We start from the raw sequence: 19,704 nt of genomic DNA on the forward strand, positions 1-19,704 counted from the left end.
ACTATAAATACAAGGAGCCACCATTGCGTATACGCAACCATCACTTATCAACTTCTACTCATTAAACTCATTCCGAAAATTTTTACTGTTTTACTGTTTCCTTTAAAGTAACAGAAATGTCTAAAATATAAAATATAACTATTTGCTGTCATACTTTATTCATTGTTTATATTTTTTTCGCTTAGCATAGTTGCACTAAATTCATGCAAAACATTCCACGCCACAAATTACACTGTTGCATGATTACGCGTAATGTGTTGGGTGTGTCCAATTTAACACAAATGCAAATATAACTTATCATCATTGTTGTCATGTCGGTCTGCCATTGTATGTATGTATTGCACTTAGTTTTATTTGTACTCATTATAATATGTCCTTTGTGTGCCACTTTCATTTGTCCACGCGTTGACTTATTTATGTGAATGAGTTTATTGTTGTTGTTTATTGTTGTTAGTAGTGCGTGTCAGTTGTTATTAGACCTACCTCGATTTGAATTAATCTAATTAAATGCTTTATATACAGCGCACATCTCAAAGAATGCATTTCAAAGAAAGTGAAAGTTAATTACTGAATTGAGTGGATTGTCGTTGGATTAAAAAATAAACAAAACAAGTAAGGAAGGCTAAGTTCGGGTGTAACCGAACATTACATACTCAGTTGAGAGCTATGGAGACAAAATAAGGGAACATCACCTAGTAGTAAAATGAGCCTAGGGTAACCCTGGAATGTGTTTGTATGACATGTGTATCAAATGGAAGGTATTAAAGAGTATTTTAAGAGGGAGTGGGCCATAGTTCTATAGATGGACGCCATTTAGGGATATCGCCATAACGGTGGACCAGGGCTGACTCTAGAATTTGTTTGTACGACATGGGTATCAAATGAAAATGTTAATGAGTATTTTAAAAGGGAGAGGGCCTAAATTCTATAGGAGGACGCCTTTTCGAGATATTGCCATAAAGGTGGACCAGGGGTGACTCTAGAATTTGCTTGTACGATATGGGTATCAAATGAAAGGTGTTAATGAGTATTTTAAAAGGGAGTGGGCCTTAGTTCTGTAGGTGGACGCCTTTTCGAGATATCGCCATAAAGGTAGACCAGAGGTGACTCTAGAATTTGTTTGTACGATATGGAGCCACGCCCATTTTGAAAATTTCTTTTATTTTTGTATTTTGTTGCACCATACCATTACTGGAGTTGAATGTTGACATAATTTACTTATATACTGTAAAGATATTAACTTTTCTTTTAAAATTTTACTTAAACAAATTTTTTTTTGAAAAAGTGGGCGTGGTCGTTCTCCGATTTTGCTAATTTTTATTAAGCATACATATAGTAATAAGAGTAACGTTTCTGCCAAATTTCATCATGATATCTTCAACGACTGCCAAATTACAGCTTGCAAAACTTCTAAATCACCTTCTCTTAAAAGTGGGCGGTGCCACGCCCATTGTCCAAAATTTTACTAGTTTTCTATTCTGCGTCATAAGTTCAACTCACCCACCAAGTTGTATCGCTTTATGCGTATTTGGTAATGAATTATCGCACTTTTTCGATTTTTCGAAATTTTCGATATCGAAAAAGTGGACGTGGTTATAGTCCGATATCGTTCATTTTAAATAGCGATCAGAGATGAGTGCCCAGGAACCTACATACCAAATTTCATCAAGATACCTCAAAATTTACTCAAGTTATCGTGTTAACGGACAGACGGACGGACATGGCTCAATCGAATTTTTTTTCGATACTGATGATTTTGATATATGGAAGTCTATATCTATCTCGGTTCCTTTATACTTGTACAACCAACCGTTATCCAATAGTAACCAATAATAAATAGACAAGATTCGTGTTCTTTGTTACATTCAGAGCATGAAATATAAATTTTAAATAGATGTAGAACGAAGCTAAGAGAGCAAAACGAAAAATAAAATTTTAACAAAAATTCGAATTTTAGTAAGAACGAGATAATTTTAGTTAAAATTTTTCTAAATATAATTTAAAAGAAAAAATTTAAAAAAATTCGAGAGTTAAAAAATTAAGAAAAATCTATAAAATAAAGTGTAATGCGAAAACTATATTTTTAAATATTTTTTTATATATGGTTTTGAAAGGAATTTAAACAAACGCAAAAAAAAAAAAAATTAATAAAAACCATTAAAAATATTACTAAGAAGAAAAAAAGTTAAACAAGAAAACACTTTTTACAACACAACTTTAATTAAAACAAAACAAAAAAATTACGAAAAGATAATAAAAATGAGAATGGGATATTAAACTATTAAATAAGAAAAACATCGAAAATGATATTTGCTACTTTATTTGAAATAAAAGGCGACAAATGAAATGCAAAGCTTCGGATAAATAAGCCCAGCCAACAAAGTGAAATAAATTAATAAAAAAAAAAAATTATAAATAAATAAAAAAAGAACTAGAAATATAATAAAAAAGAAATGCGTTTTTTAAAACAACTTTTCTTTCATAATGAAGTAAAATAGAGAAAAACTGAAAAACAAAATCAGGAAGTTTTGTACTGAATTTAACAAAATAGGCAAAGAGATGCGTTGAAAAGATCACGAAATGATTTAAACAAAAAACCACTACAAAAAAAAAAATCCATTTAAAAAAATTAAATCCATTTAAAAAATAAAGCTCTAGTAGGTACAGTCAGAACTTTCTGTGATTGGAAGAGATAAAAATAAAATATTATTAAAAAAATTTAATAAATATGTATATTTTAGAAGCAAAAAAAGCAGACAAAATTGTTAATCCAAAAAAAAACAAAAAAACAAATTGAAGTAAAAACATCAAATAAGAACTTTCAAAAATTGGTAAAAATAAAATTAACAAATGTATATTATAAAATTTTACTAGATAAAATTCTTTTTCAATACAATTATTTCAATGTAACGAAAAAAGTTTTAAAAAATTTCCAAGTCTTAATTAAATTCAATTTTCTATACAAATAAATAAATGTGATGTGCGATAACCTCCGAAGAGATTTTAGGCCGAACTTCTCTTCCAATTTGCGTCTTGCTCCTTTTCATTTTTCCTACAAATTGGCGTGACACGGGACCTAGTTGTATTATGCCGACTCAGAAAGGCATCTGCAATTCAGTTGAGTTTTCACTGCGAAGCTTTTCATGGCAGAAATACACTTCGAGTGATTGTCAAATCAATGTCGAGGGATAATTCCGCTTAGAAAAATTTTCATCTAATTGAAAAAAACTTGTTTCCTAAATTTTGATGTTTGCTTTGCCCGGGGCGTAAACCCAGGGTTTTCGGCTTGGTAGGCACGTTACCACCCCAACACGGCGGCTGTGGAATATAATAGAATACAATAGATAGGGATATTGAGACACTTGCCATAGCTGCGCAAATAGATCCATTTCGAAGGTTACTAAGCCTTCACTATCAGCACGCTTAAGGCACGCTGTGCTAACCAACTTGGCAACTTTCGAAATGGATCTATCTGCGCAGCTGTGACAGGTGTCTGAAAATGCCAAATCATTTAATAATTTCAAATTAATTAATAATTTGTCAAATTTAGAAAAAAGAAAACAATAATTATCATAAAAACTATTGTTATAGGCCTTGAGCTCTAATTCAAACCAGAAAAAAAGAACTAAAAACCAACCTTAAAAATAAATTAAAATTATATCAAAAAAAGTTTAAAAGTAAATTAAACAAAGTAAAAAAAAAAAACAGTTAAAATTAATACAAAAAATATAAATATACAAATATGAAATTTTTTTAAAGATGAAACAAGCATTCAAAAGAAAAATCAAGTGGAACTAGAAATTAAAAAATTAAGTTGTTAAAAATTAAAAAAAAAAAAAAAAACAAAAAAAAAAAAACAAAAACAAAATTTAAAGAACGGAAAAAATTTTTTTAAATTCAAAAAATCAGGAAAAAATCTATTTTTTCTTTTTTAAATTACAAAAGATATAGTTTTTAACAAAAAAAAAAATATCAGAAAGATAAAATTTGTTTAGTTTAACAATTAAAAATGTGAAAATATAAAAAAAGTAGAAAACGTAAATCTGAAAAGGAAAAAATTATTAAAATGATCAAAAACTACAATAAACTAATTGAAAACCGAAAACAAAATTTCAAATATGAAGAACAATGGTATCCATTGCTTTTTTTAAAAATTCTTTTAAAAAAAATAAGGAAAAACAATTAAACGTTGTAAAAAAAAGAAATATAACATTCAATTTAGACTTTGTTAATTTTAATTTATTTTTTTTTTTTTCAAATTATAACTTATATCATTTTTAATTAATAATACTGATCTGCAAATCATAACTACATATTTTTTAATCTAGTTAAAGCCCTCTTTAATAATTTTGCTGATGCAAATTCCAAAATACATACTTAATTGCTATAAATTTAAATTGAATTTTGCACCTCTTCATTGTTCTTGTTTTTGTCCTTTATTCATAAATTCATATGTGTCCAGCATGACATTGTAACATAATGGTCCCAAACCACAAACGTAATTTGCACAATTGCTTATTTTTATACAAAAATACTTGTACTTATGGGTATTGGCATACATTCATACTAGAGCTGCAAAAGTATCGATATAAATATCGATACATCGAGTACTAGGTTCACAGTGCGATTATCAATGTTTTTTTCTAAATATCGAGTACTGTATTCCCATTTCTTATTCCTTTCTCTAGCGGTAGAATTACCAGCGTCTAAAATTTTGGTAAGACAAATAAAATATGAATAAATAAAATAACATACATTATGTCAGATTTGTGTTTATTTTAGATGAATAATTAACAAGTTGGTGTCTCTGAATATTGAAAAATTCTTACAAAAGTTCAATGTGAAAGGTACGTTATTTTTTCCATATTATATACACATACATATGTATATTATTCGTATATGTAGATATACACGCAACAGAGGACATCATTGAGTTGGAAGAAAAAAATTGTATTGCCAAAAAGCTCCGAAGTACAAAGTCAATGATTTTGATCCATTTTGACAAAATCAGTAATACTTTTGCAACATGCCACTATTGCAAAATATGTTATAAAACTAGTGGTAATACGTCCAATTTGTTTCACCATATAGAACGATCGCATACAACTGCAAATTTAGATTCACATAGCTCGCCAAATAAGATCGATTTTTATATGAAAAAAACATATTAGATCCATCATCACGTAAAAAGGCTTTTGACAGCACCCTACTAAGGTTTAGTCAACCCAGACGTTCGACCTTTTGTCATAGTGGATGACGTAGGGCGTTGTAACTTTGTATATACCCTCGTTTCGCTGTATAAGCTACCATCGCAGCAACTTTGCAGCATGTGTTTTATGATCGTTTCGAAGCTATGAAGACAATATTACATATATATATGTATATACATGTACATATTGTAATTACATAAAAGTCTGATATATACCTGATATTACTTTTAAATTGAGTAAGCGCTTTTCATTATAAAAAAAAAAATTCGAAATATATCGCGATATATTGATACCCTCCCTCTTAAATATTGAAAATATCGAGTAAGCCGAATATCGATACTTTTGCAGCTCTAATTCATACATCATATCTATTCTATGTGTGTATGTGTATTGTTGTAGGTGTGTCGCTCAACATGTTTTATGGTTTGAATAATTAACTCTTAAGTGAAGCATATGCTAATTTGCATTAAATTAACTTTTAACGATTATATAAACACAGGCGTGGAAATATTAAATTGAAAAAGTAAACAAACTCTAATACAGACATAACTTTGATTGTGTGATAACAACTAAAACAACCTCTGTTTATGTATTGCCTGCAGTTGTGAAATTTCTTTGAATTCCCAGTTGGGGGCGAAAAGTGCAAATTCAAATAATTTAGATTTTCTACAAATGACAGAATCCAATTCCTAGTAAGTAACACTCATTTGAACTCAATTGAACATTTTCACGAATTCCTAGTTAAAGGCTTCATAGAAAATTCTTAAGGTACAACAACCATGTTTTAATTTCAAATTGTACACTTATTAAAGCTTTTGCTCTCAAAGATTAGTAGACCCGCTCAAATGAACATCACTATCTGACAGTTATCTCTGTCAAGAAGAATTTAAAATTCATTTGCTGCTTAACTGCATAAATGTATTAATATTTAGATGCTAGGAAACATTTTTCCATTATGTGGGACCAGCATCTTACTTACATTAGATTTACAAACACTCACATACACTACTTCCTACCACAGTTGAATGTGCGAAATTATGTATGTTTTATAATTATACGTCAACGAACTGTTCAGAATAAATTTATGATGATTTTGACTTGAAAGTTATTACAAATACATGCGCTCAGCTACTACACTCCAGTCAAATGAACAAGTTCTAAACTATCTGCCAACTAGTATTAATCCCAAGACCACTAGTGACTACTTTTAACCGGACGATGTCCTACAGACACTGGTCTGATGTCGATCAAGAGCCAAATTTCATTCAAAAGTTAAAGTGAAATGGTATTTTTCTGTTAATGGTAACTGAGAGGAGGGTCGATTTTCACGAATCTTTCTGTAAGTATATTCAAAAGTTGTCCAGTAACCGAGCTATAGGACATCGATTGAAACTCAACGGCAGTGCCACGCCCTGGGCAATATACATTTCATTGAAATGAAGTGGAGTTTAGAAGGAACGTGGGCGGAAGTGGGTAAGAGTAGTCGTGAGAGTGGGTGTGAGAGCGAGAGTAGAAGTGGGAGTGAGGGTGTTGGTGGATGTGGCTGTGTGAGTAATGATACGATGGAAGTGTGAGTGAAAATATGACTGGAAATGGGAGTGGTTAGTGGGAGTGAGATGGGGTTCGGTTTCAGCTGTTACAAATTTTGGATTCGGTTCCATAATCGGTACCGCGGTCGATCGTATATTTTGTTGTCGTAATCAGTAACAGTTTTGGTTTGTAAACATTTGACACGCGTTCCGGTTCAGTCGGTTTTGGTACCGACACTGGTTCGGAATTTGGTTCTGGTTTCAGCTTACTTCCGGTTTTGATGTCGATATCGACTCCATACATAACGCTGGTTTCGGTTTCTGTTTAAAAAATGATTAAATTAAAAGAAAATGTATGGTTTTTTTTTTGATTTTTTCTTTATTTTACTTTTCTTATATAAACAAAAATGGTAAGTATAAAAATTTTAAAAGCAGGAGAAATAAATATAATAGTTCAATAATTCATTTCTTTTCCTCATAAAGATTAAAAAACAAATCTATTTTTATTAATTTTATTTACAACAAAAATAAATTAAGAACAAAATGACAAAACCCAAAAGGATTTGAAAAGTTAAAAAAAGAACCGAAAAACAATTGAAAAAGTATAGTGATTACCTAAAGGGAAAACGGGAGATTAGATAACAAAACATGGTCTATATTAATCTCTTGATGTATGGCTAGCTCCGAGATTTTAATTTACGCCGATGATGTAAAGTTCCTTAGGACCATTCAAAGCCCTGGAGACAGACTACTTCTACAAAACGATTTGGATAACTTACTTCAATGGTGCAAGGCCAATAAAATGGCCCTCAACCTAAACAAATGCAAATTCATGAGTTTCACTAGAAAATCATATCATCAGGTACATAATTATTCGATAGGTTACTACCAGCTTGAGCAAGTTACTAGCTTCATCGATCTCGGTGTCACAATGGACCCCAAACTAGACTTCAAATATCATATTGAACCTTGTGTGACTCGATCTAAAGGTGTGTTAGCTTTCATTAAACGATGGTCAAAAGAATTTATGGACCCTTACCTCACAAAAGCACTCTTTACTGCCTTAGATCGACCGATACTAGAATACGCGTCAATTGTTTGGAACCCACGGTATAAGATTTATCATGACAAGCTGGAATCGGTTCAAAAACAGTTCCAGCTTCTTGCGCAAAGTCACTTATCGTGGGATCCAACAAGGAATCTTCCATCCTATAATAGCCGGTTGAAGCTTATTAACCTTCCTTCCCTTAAGAGCCGCAGGCAAATGTTGGGTGTATTGTTCATGGTGAAATTATTGGGAGGGATTATGAATAGCCCATTCTTACTTAGTGAGATAAAGATTAATGTCCCTATGAGGCCATCAAGACATTTTCAACCACTCTTCCTGAGTACATACAGATCTAATTTTGAAATGCACGAAGCTTTTCGTTGTTTGTGTCTGGATTTCACCAGGCACTACATCAATTTCGATATTTCAGACTCGCCTTTCTTAATAAAAAAAAGTATACTACTTAACCTAAATTAGAAAATGCTTATCTAATGCAAACAGAGGCAAATCAAAACACATAAAAGTGTGATAAGATCATACGCCTAATAAATACATTACAAAAACGTACTGGTCACTGCGTCATCTACAACATACATTACATCTCACTAGAGCCCCCTACTGGGCAAACAGCTCCTTCATGAGCATTTCGCGTTGGCTCCTTTATGAGCGCTTCACGTCGGCTCCCTAATGGGCATACAGCTACTTTCTGAGCAATTCTCGTCCTTCAGATATCCTCACGACGGCTGCCTGCTTGGGCATACGTATAAGAATTGATGCACAACAATCTATCCTTATAAATTTGTAGAATAAACATGTTATTTATATCGCATATACTACATACTTTAAGTAAATTGAACATTTTAGTCTGTATAAATTTTTAAATTCTAGACTAATAAATAAATAGATAAAAATAAAATAAAAGTGGCACGAAATAATGGACCAAGTCGAAAGATGATAGGTCAACGCTCGGAGAGTTCGGGATGTATGGTTCTTCACAAACTTCGGTTGGTCTGCATGCGTATATGGTAGCAGATGAATTGTAAAATTGGTTGAAACATGTTTTGATCTGCCTTGGTGCAGCCAATGTTATCGGTAAGAACCGCTGTATGTCGCTCACAGTTCCTTAGAAAGGAGCATCTTTACGAAGTCTTGTAAAGTACTGTTATCTTACTAGTCTGTAATGTGTAATAAAATGATGGACGGGGAAAACACCCAGTAGCTTATATACTACTTATAAAGTGTATATCATATGTAGATATATTTATGACTCATATCTACTAAATACTGAATGTAAACGAGATTGTGTTTCACTGTTTTTGGTGTAGAGTGCGTCGACAGTGCAATGTCAGATACATAGACGTGCACACACATAAATCGACGAATGAACGCAAAGGAAACAAAAGAAAGAAGTTTTGAAACGCACACCAAGTTGATTGAAGCTGTGAAGTTGAATAACGGACGGAGGCAGACAACACTGAAATGGAATAAAATACACAATAAAGCCAGAAGTTGAAATGACGCCGGTAGCTACAACAAAAATCAGCAGCAACAATAGTAGAAAACAACAGGAGAGGAACGCACAGGCAGTGTGCAGTTAATAATATGCACATACTGATGATACGCGGTGGTCGCATGCCACGCATATAGCCGGGTACAGCGCCTAGAATTAGACTACACATATCACATATTACACTTATGAATAACACATCACAGCGAAACGATAAAGTTTTTAAGTCAAAACTACAATTTAATTTAACTTTGATATTCCGGTTGGGAGTTGTATTGCAAACAGCCAATAGTGTCACACACACACATAAAACATTTAAAGCTCATATTCTCCAAAATAAGGAAAATAAACAAAGCGCAAATGTAAGCGGGTTTTGAGGTATCGTCGTCTGGCACTGACATTGTCGTCACAACTGGCTGTTACGTTTGCTGCTATTGCCACAAAATGTAATTTTTTTCGATTTTCCTATTCATTTTTGTTTTTGTTTTATTACAAACGGGCTTTAACTATAATTGTGTTGCACGTTGTGCGACTAAATCGAAATATGTTGCCAAGAAAAACAACAGAGATACAGATGCGATGTAACAGCTGTTGAGTGAGAGATATTATGCAGCAGGTTGAAATGTTTGGTTTGTTGCCTTGAAACTCTCTCATTCATTCATTCATTCATTTGCCACATGCCGCACATGGTGTATGGCATAACAATGAAGTGCAGTTGATAAATATTTGAAAGGACGCCAAAAATAATTGTTATGCGGCTGAAGGTAATTACAAATGTACATACACCGACGAGCACAAAAATAGCAGGAAATATATTTTAAAAAATTTACACTTAAGCTACGTAAACAATTTCAAAATCTTTATATATAAAAACAACGTGTCACTATGTTTGTCCGCGATGGACTCCTAAACTACTAAACCGACTTTGAATTTGTTTTGCACCCCTTGTGTAGTTTGATCTAATTTGAAATATAGGATAGGTTATATCTCAGTTTATATTCGCAATATTATTTTATTGCAATTTTTTTTTAAATGTTTATACGTAATAATAAAATGTTACGTATACGTATGAACAACCTGCTTATCAATAAAAAATATTATAGCGAATGATATCAAGTATAGCACATCACCAGGCCCGTCGAGAGGGGTGGGGGGGGGGGGGGGGGGTGGGGGATTACCCCCGGACCCGGGGTTTCTGAGGTGGCCCGCGATTTAGAAGTACTAAGAATTTTTTTTTTAATTCAGGAGTCTTTAATTGTGCAATTTTTAAGCCGAATTTCAAAGGCAGTGAATATCTGCATTTCGTTTTAATATTATAGTGAAGTGTGAAAAATAAAAATCTATATATATAAAAGGAAAGGATAAAATGTGTGTTAATTGGTCGCCGGTGTTTGAACAGATGCGTCCGTCGGTTTTGTTCAAACATGGACCAGGGTACCCTTAGAATATGTTTTTAGAATATGGATAACAAATGAAAGCTGTTGATGAGTGCTTTAGTACAGAGTAATATATTATACCGCTGGGTGACTAGGGTCTCGAGATATAGGCCAAAACGTGGACCCGATACACCTAGAATGTGTGGGTAATTTGGATATCAAATGAAAGCGTTGCTGTGAGCTCTAAAGTAATTTTCATTGATATTCGATTTAGTCGCATCAACGTGGCAAAACTGATAGATATGCATGCGAAGCCGAAATAGAGACATGAATTAATAATACCCACATACCTATTTACATACGTCCTATTCGATTTGCCTGAAATTTGGTAGATAAATTTGCCTATATTAGTGTTTGCGATCCTTTTTCCGACCACAGACGGACTGGGACTGGGATTAGGACTGGGACTGAGACTCGGAGTGGGACTGGAACAAAAGAGATAGACTGAGAGAGAGATCGAAAGAGACGAAGATGGAGATAGAGGAAGCGAAAAAGACGGAGGGAGGAGTGAATAAAAGGATTAGGAAAAAGTGAAGAGGGGGAGGGCAGAGTTAGACGGAAAAAGCTTTTTAAAATGTATGCAGCTAGGCCAAATTTAGTGCAGAACAACGTGTGCCGGGTCTGCTAGTGATTTTATAAAATCAGAAAATATTTTTAACCTGCATGAAATTTGAAAAAATAAAAAATTAAAAAAAATAAAAAATAAAATTTCGAGTAGGGCGTTTTTAGTTTTTCTTTCAAATAAAGTGTATTTAAAATTAAATCACGTAAAAAAACGCTGAAACTTTTGGAATTACTTAAAAAAAAAAAAACTTCGTAATACATCCCATTCAAGTTTTTTCTTTTAAAGAAAATTTATTAGCCTGTCTCTATTCGTCCGACAAAATTTTCGAATTTTTTTTGTGTGTTGTTTTTTAATTTCTCATTTTGCTGTTTTTATTTGAATTTACTTCATTCTGGAAGAAAAAAAGAAGGTTTTCCGTACGAATATCCACTTCCAATAAATAAAGGAATAGCTGATGAATTTTTAAAATATTCCCACCCATTTCGCTACCGAAAATGAAACTAAAGCTGAAGCCAGATTGGAACCAACTTTAAAACTGAAATCTTATCTGAAACTGACACCGAAACGCAATTCCATTGAACTGAAAGAAAGCTAAAACTGGAAAACCGAATCGAGACGGGAACTTAAATTGTAACCGAATTCGAACCAGAGCCATTCCATTTTTAAACGGAATCGGAGCTAAAACTCCGAATCGTAACGGATCTGGGATTGATAAAAACAAAGTTTGAAGTTGAAACTAAAATCACGACAGTTTGAAGTAGCTCCAGCATCAACATCGAAATCGAAGCCGAAACGGGAGTTGAAGCACAAGTCGGTAGCGAAATTTGAACTGAGGTTTGATCTTAATCTGGAACAAATGAAAAAACGACACCGAAACTGGACCCGAATCAAAGTAAGCTAAAACTAGAATAAAAATGTAATCGAAATCAAACCCGTAATAAAAGCGGGGATTGCTACCAAACCTGAAACTGGAAATGAAATATAAACCGAAACTGAAACTAGAACACATAAAGGATTTGAAACTAGAACAAACGAGAAGAAAGAAACCGACAATTGAACCTAAACTGATGCGAGCGGAGGCTAAAATTCTTTTAAAACTGGTACCACAACTAGAATCAAAACGAAAATGCGCACTAAAACTGAAATTGAAACTACCGAAATCGCAACGGAATTGGATCAAAACTCAGACGAAAATGAAACTGAAACCGAATATGGATCTGGAGTGACAGCAAACGCCGAAACTGGAGGCGAAACCGAGTTTGGAAACAAAAAACCCCTTAAAACAAAAAACTAGAACCGAAACTGAAGACTGATCTGAGTTTGAATCGGAACCCGAACCGAGTACGGATCTGGAGTTACAACAATCAACGAAACTGGAACAGAAACCGAATTCGGAACTGATATTGAAACTAAAAACCACCCCAAACAAAAAACTAAAACCGAAACTGAAGACGGATCTGAGATCGAATCGGAACCCGAACCTAGTACGAATCTGGAGTTACAACAAACATCGGAACTGGAACCGAAACCGAATTTGGAAATGACATTGAAACAAAAAATCCCCTCAAACAAAAAAACTAAAACCGAAACTGAAGATGGATCTGAGTATGAAACTAAAACTGCAATACGAACCGAAACAGAAACTGGAACTGATACCAGAACTAGAACTAAAACTGCACCAGAAGCGGTTGATAATAATAATAATGCTTAACTTGTGGTCACGGGAGTGTAAGCCAAAGCAAAGCCAGGAAAGCCGAAAAGAAAAGCAGGTTTGAGGATAAGAACCGAGATGGACCCAAAGCCGTACGACATGTTATCAATTTGATATTGACGTGTTACCGGCTTGTAACCGCTGAGTTATAGGTTTCATATCGACGGGCTGTGGGTATGTTATCCAATCTTACTGACGAGTTAACGGCTTGTTGGTGTAATATCGACGAGGTATAGAAGAGCTATCGATTTTTATCGATGTTTTATAAATTTTTCATTAACTGAGGGTGTCGATTAGTTATTGATTTTTTATCTACGAGCTATCGGTTTTGTTATTGAAAAGTTATCTATGTGTTGACTAAAATTTATATGTTTTTTTTTATCGAAGTGTTACTAATGTTTCATCAGCGTGCTATAGATTTACTAACGAAAATGTTTCGATTTGTTATCGAAAAGCTATCGAAAAATAATCGTTTGGTTAACGAAAAGTAATTCATTTGTTATTAAAAAGTTACCGATTTGTTATCGAAGTGTAACTAATTTGTTATTGACGTGTTATCGATTTGTTATAGAGGACTTATCGGTTTGTTAAAACACAGATCCCGATAAACAGATACTGATCGATATCAAGCCGATAAGTAACCTATAAGAAGTCGATGACTCGGCGATAGCAAACCGATATCACGACGCTAATTAAGGCCGCTTTCAGTAATATGCCGACAGTAAAACAATAACTTGCCGATATCGGTTGTTACCGATTAAAAGCTCACCAAGCTCTTCTCAAATAGACCAAAATTATATGTTTTTTGTTGTAGTTTGACTTCAACCTCTGTCGGTTAATTAAAAAACATAAGTTTTACTGACGTACACTTGTATGCTTACACATCGAACATCACGAGTATTGGGTACTCACTACTTTTTTTGCGCAGCATCACAATTTTTATACTCAGCTGAGCAGAGCTCACAGAGTATATTAATTTTGTTCGCATAACGGTACCCCGTAACGGCATAAACTAATCGAGATAGATATAGACTTCTATATATCAAAATGATCTGGGCGAAAAAAGAAATTCATTTAGCCATGTCCGTCGGTCCGTCCGTCCGTCTTTCCGTAAACACGATAACTTGAGTAAATTTTGTGGTATATTAATGAAATTTGGTATGTAGGTTCCTGGGTACTCATCTCAGATCGCTATTTAAAATGAACGAAATCGGACTATAACCACGCCCACTTTTTCGATATCTAAAATTTGGAAAAACCTAAAAATTGCTATAATTCATTACGAAAGACGGACAAAGCGATGAAACTTGGTGTGTGGGTTGACCTTATGGGGCAGAATAGAAAATTAGTAAAATTTTGGACAATGGGCGTGGCACCGCCCACTTTTAAAAGAAGGTAATTTAAAAGTTTTGCAAGCTTTAATTTGGCAGCTGAGTACGTAATGTTCGGTTACACCCGAAATTAGTCTTCCTTACTTGTTTTTTTGTTCTCTATAATTATACTAAAATATCATCGATTGTTATTTCCCTCCCGAAAATTGTATTTTCTTATTTGTCTTGCTGCTTCTGTCGTTAGTGTTACATGAAGCTGCAATAATTTCCTTTTAATAATTTTGCTGTCATTTGGAAAACAGTTTTCATGCTGAGGCGTGCCCAAACGCCCATTCCCATAACCTCATTGATATAACTATTCTTTTGGATACTGTTGCTCGTGCTCATCTTTTACAAACTCTTTTTACCATTTCAAACAACGTTTATCATATGTTGGTGATGTCTTCCCTGCATACGCCTGCAACATTACTCGATGTGTACTTACTGTTTATCCACCTCATTGCACTCTGTAAACTGGACTCAATGGCAAGCTGCTCGCACTTTGTGTTACTTTACGTCTTGTTGGCAGTGTTGTTACCAGTCTTTTTAACTTCGCCCTCACTTTTCCTGTAGCTATACACCCCGACTGTCGTGTTCTGTACTGCCCTTTAACTCGCCCAATGTTTTGCTTTGTAGCGCTCTGTGTTGTTGTATATCTGCTATATGCCGGTAACCGCCCAAATCATGTGCGTACATAGAAATTTGTGTTGCCCATTTCTTACTCGTCTACTTTTTTTCCTTGTTTTGTTTTGCTTTTTGTCATGCTTTCAGTTTTGGTGTATTTTCATTGTAACAGCTTTCTGTTCGCACAATTGTTGCTGTTGTTAGTGTTTTTGGTCCTTGGCATAGCATCGTTTAACCTTGTATTACATGTTATTATGATAGCGTTTGTTTATTTTTTTATAAATAAATATTTTATTTCCAGGGAATATTATTCTTTTGTTTCGTTTTCGGCGCCCGTATATTGTTTCCATTATTCTGCTTGAACGCATTTTTATTTATTTAGCTCACTACCTTTTCTTTATTTGTTAGCTCTCCCGTCCGTTTTTTTGGCGTTTAATTTGCATTTCTGATATTATTTTGGCCCCACGCATTGTTTTTGTATTTGTTTTCTTTTTTTTTATTTTGTCAATTTTTTCTGGATCGTTTAGCGATTTTTGCCTTCCTCAGCACACTGAGGGCAGATTTCAGTTGTTCTCATAATTTTTTCAACGTTGTATGTATTCTTACACCCTCATATATTGCTTCAACAATGGTTATTGTATTTACTGCGTAGTTTTTTGTAACCCTGCTTATTACACCCTTTCCAGGTCACAAGTTACCATCACATTACATTAAATAAGTTTGTCCCATAATTTACTTTTATTACCCGTTGCTCCTGTCTGTATATTTTGTGTGTTCTCACACTTTACAGTTAAAGTAGTGAAACTCTGCGCTTTACATATGTGAAGTTACATTATCAACCGTACTCTCTGACATTATATCTAGATAAATAATTAGTTATTTGTTTTAAGAACAAAGGGAAATTTTAAATTACAGCTTATGTTAATATTATTTTTTTCTTCTCTTTTTAGGTGAGTTAATCTCTCAACATTTTAATATGCATAATAATCCTGCTGGAATGTAAGTATGAAAAACCCCCATTGTCACCAAAAGTAAATAACGAGACAGACAGAAAAAAATTTTATATTAAATAAAAAATTTGTAAAATTAAACACACAGAAGAAAAAAATAGTTCAATGAGGAGGATGCTACTAAAAAGTTCTTCGCAAGTTTCCAAAACGCGTAGGAACTTTCTTGTTATCTCGATCCGTACGCCACCTAGTGACATTATTGCCTCCTTTTGTTGCATCGTCTCGGTATACTAAACAATGCGCCACCTATCGTCCATTTTTTCTCTTTCCGTTGCAATGTTATGCTGCCCTGAGATAAGTGTTAGACTTAAAATTTCTAGCTTAATAGGAAGCTACATAAAAGTCGCTCGCAATGCTCGATGTGGGTTCCTTAAGATCTGATTCCTGCTCCATCTAGTAAAATTTTTTGTCTTAAGTACTGTAGTTTAATAGAACTACAAGCTATGTTCAAAAGTTGGAAGTCTCTAGAAGAGAAGATACTTAAAATAAAATAGCACAATTTTCAAATGAGATGAGTTTTTTTTTAATCACAGTCCCCGCGGCATCTTGCGAGAGTTTTCCTCCCTCGCGTTAGACTTTCATGGGGTTCTAAGTTTCAGAATTTCAATTACTCTAAAATCCGGTGCAAGATTCTCCGATTTTATTCTAGTTTGAGCGGGTAAAGATGAAACCGACTTTATATGAAGGAAATAAAAAAAAATATTAAAAAGAAGCATAAAAAGATAAATAAAAAACTGAGAAGGCGAATATTAAGTACATAAAGGATATAGAAACTAAATATACAACTAAGAATTAAAAATTTAAAAAAGTATAGCAAACAAAAGTTTTTTAATTAAAAAAATATAATAAACAAAAATATATATGTATATAAAAAAATTATAAAAAAAAAATTATGAAACTGAAAAATAACAAACCAATATTTAAATGAAAAATATAAGAAATAAAAAAAGTATTTTACAAAACTTTAAAAATAATAAAAAAGCTGTATAATAAAAAATATTGAAAAAAATAAAAAATATTGAAAAAAATTAAAAATAATAGAGAAAAAAGTGATTCAAAATAATAATAATAAAAAAAACACCAAATCTGATAATAAAACACAATATTTAAGAAAGTAATAAAAACAATTGTGAAAAAAATAATACGGAAAAATTAGAAAAAAAAATTAATTAAAACTATAAAAATACTATAAATAAGACCATGACAAATAGTAAAAGAAAAAACATAAAAATTATAATTAATAAAAAAAATATTAAAAAATAAAAGTAAAAAATGATAAAAAATATTTCATATTTTATTTTAAATTATAATTAATAGTCTTAAAAGTAATTTTTGCGTTACCGGCCTTAATATTGCTACCCTTAGAAGTCTTAAATACCAATAAATATAAAAAATTTAAATTAGATCAAAGGAATTAAATAACTAAATTAAAAAAAAATTATTAAGAAATCAACATGAAAAATAATTTTACGTAAAAAAATAACACTTCCAAAAGTGTGAAAAAATAAGCATACAAAAGACAAAAGGACCACAGAAAATAATAATAAAAGAAAAAAATAGTAATAAAAAAAGTAATAATAAACAAAAAATATTAATATAAGTAACAAAAAGTTAAAAAATTATGAAATAAAAAAATAATGAAGTAAAAAAATATTTGAAAAAGTAAAAAATACTAAAATAGTATTAAAAGTATATTAAAAAAAAATTTAGTATAACATTTAAATATATTTCACAAAAACCATGAATATATAATAAGAAACCCATAAATAAAAAATAAAAGATTAAAAAAAAAATTTTTTTAAATAATGTAAGAATAACAAAATAATGATAAAAAATAATAATAATAAAAAATAATAATAATAAAAAATAATAATAATAAAAAATAATAATAATAAAAAATAATAATAATAAAAAATAATAATAATAAAATATAATAATAATAATAAAAAATAATGATAATAAAAATAACAAAAAATTATTAAAGCCAAAAAATAAATGTTATAAGAGAGTTATTAGTAAAAACATAGTAAAAAACGAGAAAGGCAAAAAATATTACAAAAAGAAAAATATAAAAAGTAAACAAATAACTAAAACAAAATTATAAAAAATATTAAATAGTAAATATAAATACAAAAGTTTTTTTGCCCTATTACTGTTGCCCCAACAAGCCTTTAACATCAATAAATATAAAAAATAAAATCAAAATTAATTTAATATTAAACAATTACATAACTGAATCGAAAATACGAAAAAAATGTAAAAAGTAAAATAAATAATAAAATGAACATGAAAAATCTAGAAAAGAGAAAATAAAATAAAAAAATAACAAAACAAAAATTAAAAAAAATTTTAAAAATAATAATAATAATTTGAACAATCAAATAAAAAATTAAGGAAAAATTTGAGAGTACAGAAAAAAAAATTTTTTATTTTTAAATTCAATAAATATATCTATTAACAGTTTAAATAAACTGAAATTGATTTAACACGTTCGCGGATGCTAAAAATTTCAGGGAGCTGCTAAAGTATATGGGCAATTATAATTAATAATAATTATTTATGTGTATTAATTACAAAAACTTAAGATTGTACAACATTAAATAAATAAAAATTGGCTTGTCAATTTAAATGCTAAGCATTCACGTAATTTTGCATGAGTATGAAAATGAATGCTATAGCATTCACGTCCCCGAACGTGTAAAAAAGTATGAATAAAAGCAAATTTCGAAAGCATTTTTTTATTAGCCATTAAAAAACTATTGAAAATAACTTGTTTTGAAGAGCTATTTATAAGGAGGATGTACATGTGCAAAAGTCATTTTGACTTCGTAACCCTCTTAACTCTACATATTAATTTCACTTGTAATTAGTTCCAAACTTAACACATTACGTGAATGTATATTTACCCACACTTTGAATTGTCGAAATCTGCTTTGCTACTAATTTGAGCCTCATTTACAGCTATTTTACGTGATCAACGCTGCCAATCAATTACAAATCCAAATTCAAATTCAAATGCAAATTTACAACACTTCAATTTTATACCCGACACCCGGCCATATGTGCTGCAATCGACTTGGGAATTAAGTCAATCTCTCAATTGCTTATGTCATACTAGTTTACGTGTTTGTGTGAATGAGTGTATGTGTTAGCTCCCCAAATATAGCCTAAAGAGAGGTAAAAGTGGATGCGTGACATTTAACAACATTGTAACTTACATGCAGCATACTCACACAACGACAGATATTCATAATTAAAGCACGGTTACATACGACAAAATAAATCAATTCTAATTAAAGCTGCCATTGAACAAATATCACTTGACTTGAGTTGGCGGTTGGCGGTATTTCTTAGCTAAATATGAAGGGACTAATTTTCACGCATTTACTGCACCTATAACATTGAATAACTGAGAGGTTGGTGCATGTTGCAATTTCTTGAACTCGTACTGCTATCTGAATAACGACATTAGGTAATTCTCTGACGTGTGACAGCACTTTGTCTTAGCTACTGTTGACAGAAACTGCGGTAGAATTCATCTCATTCGCATTATTGATACCGAAGTTAAAACGCGTTTTTCGATAGCTTTCGCGATATTTTTAGACATGTTTTAACAGTCTTACGAAACTAGCAAACACGGAGTTTGGGTTTGGTGGAAACGTAGTATAAATGAGCAACAATTACTCGATATGAG

General features: G+C 31.8%; 1 protein-coding gene across 1 annotated transcript in view; it reads left to right on the forward strand.

The window, feature by feature from the left end:
* The window catches only part of LOC137236828 (maternal protein pumilio-like), a 278,454-nt gene extending 258,969 nt beyond the window's left edge, over positions 1-19,485 (forward strand). Inside the window, exon 9 of the mRNA XM_067759860.1 lies at positions 18,972-19,485. Coding sequence (XP_067615961.1) covers positions 18,972-19,097 — 126 coding nt within the window. The 3' untranslated portion in view covers positions 19,098-19,485. The remainder of the gene's footprint in view (positions 1-18,971) is intronic.
* The last annotated feature ends 219 nt before the right edge of the window (positions 19,486-19,704 follow it).

Source organism: Eurosta solidaginis, chromosome 1 (assembly GCF_040869045.1).
Source record: "Eurosta solidaginis isolate ZX-2024a chromosome 1, ASM4086904v1, whole genome shotgun sequence".
In the NCBI taxonomy this organism is placed as follows: domain Eukaryota; kingdom Metazoa; phylum Arthropoda; class Insecta; order Diptera; family Tephritidae; genus Eurosta; species Eurosta solidaginis.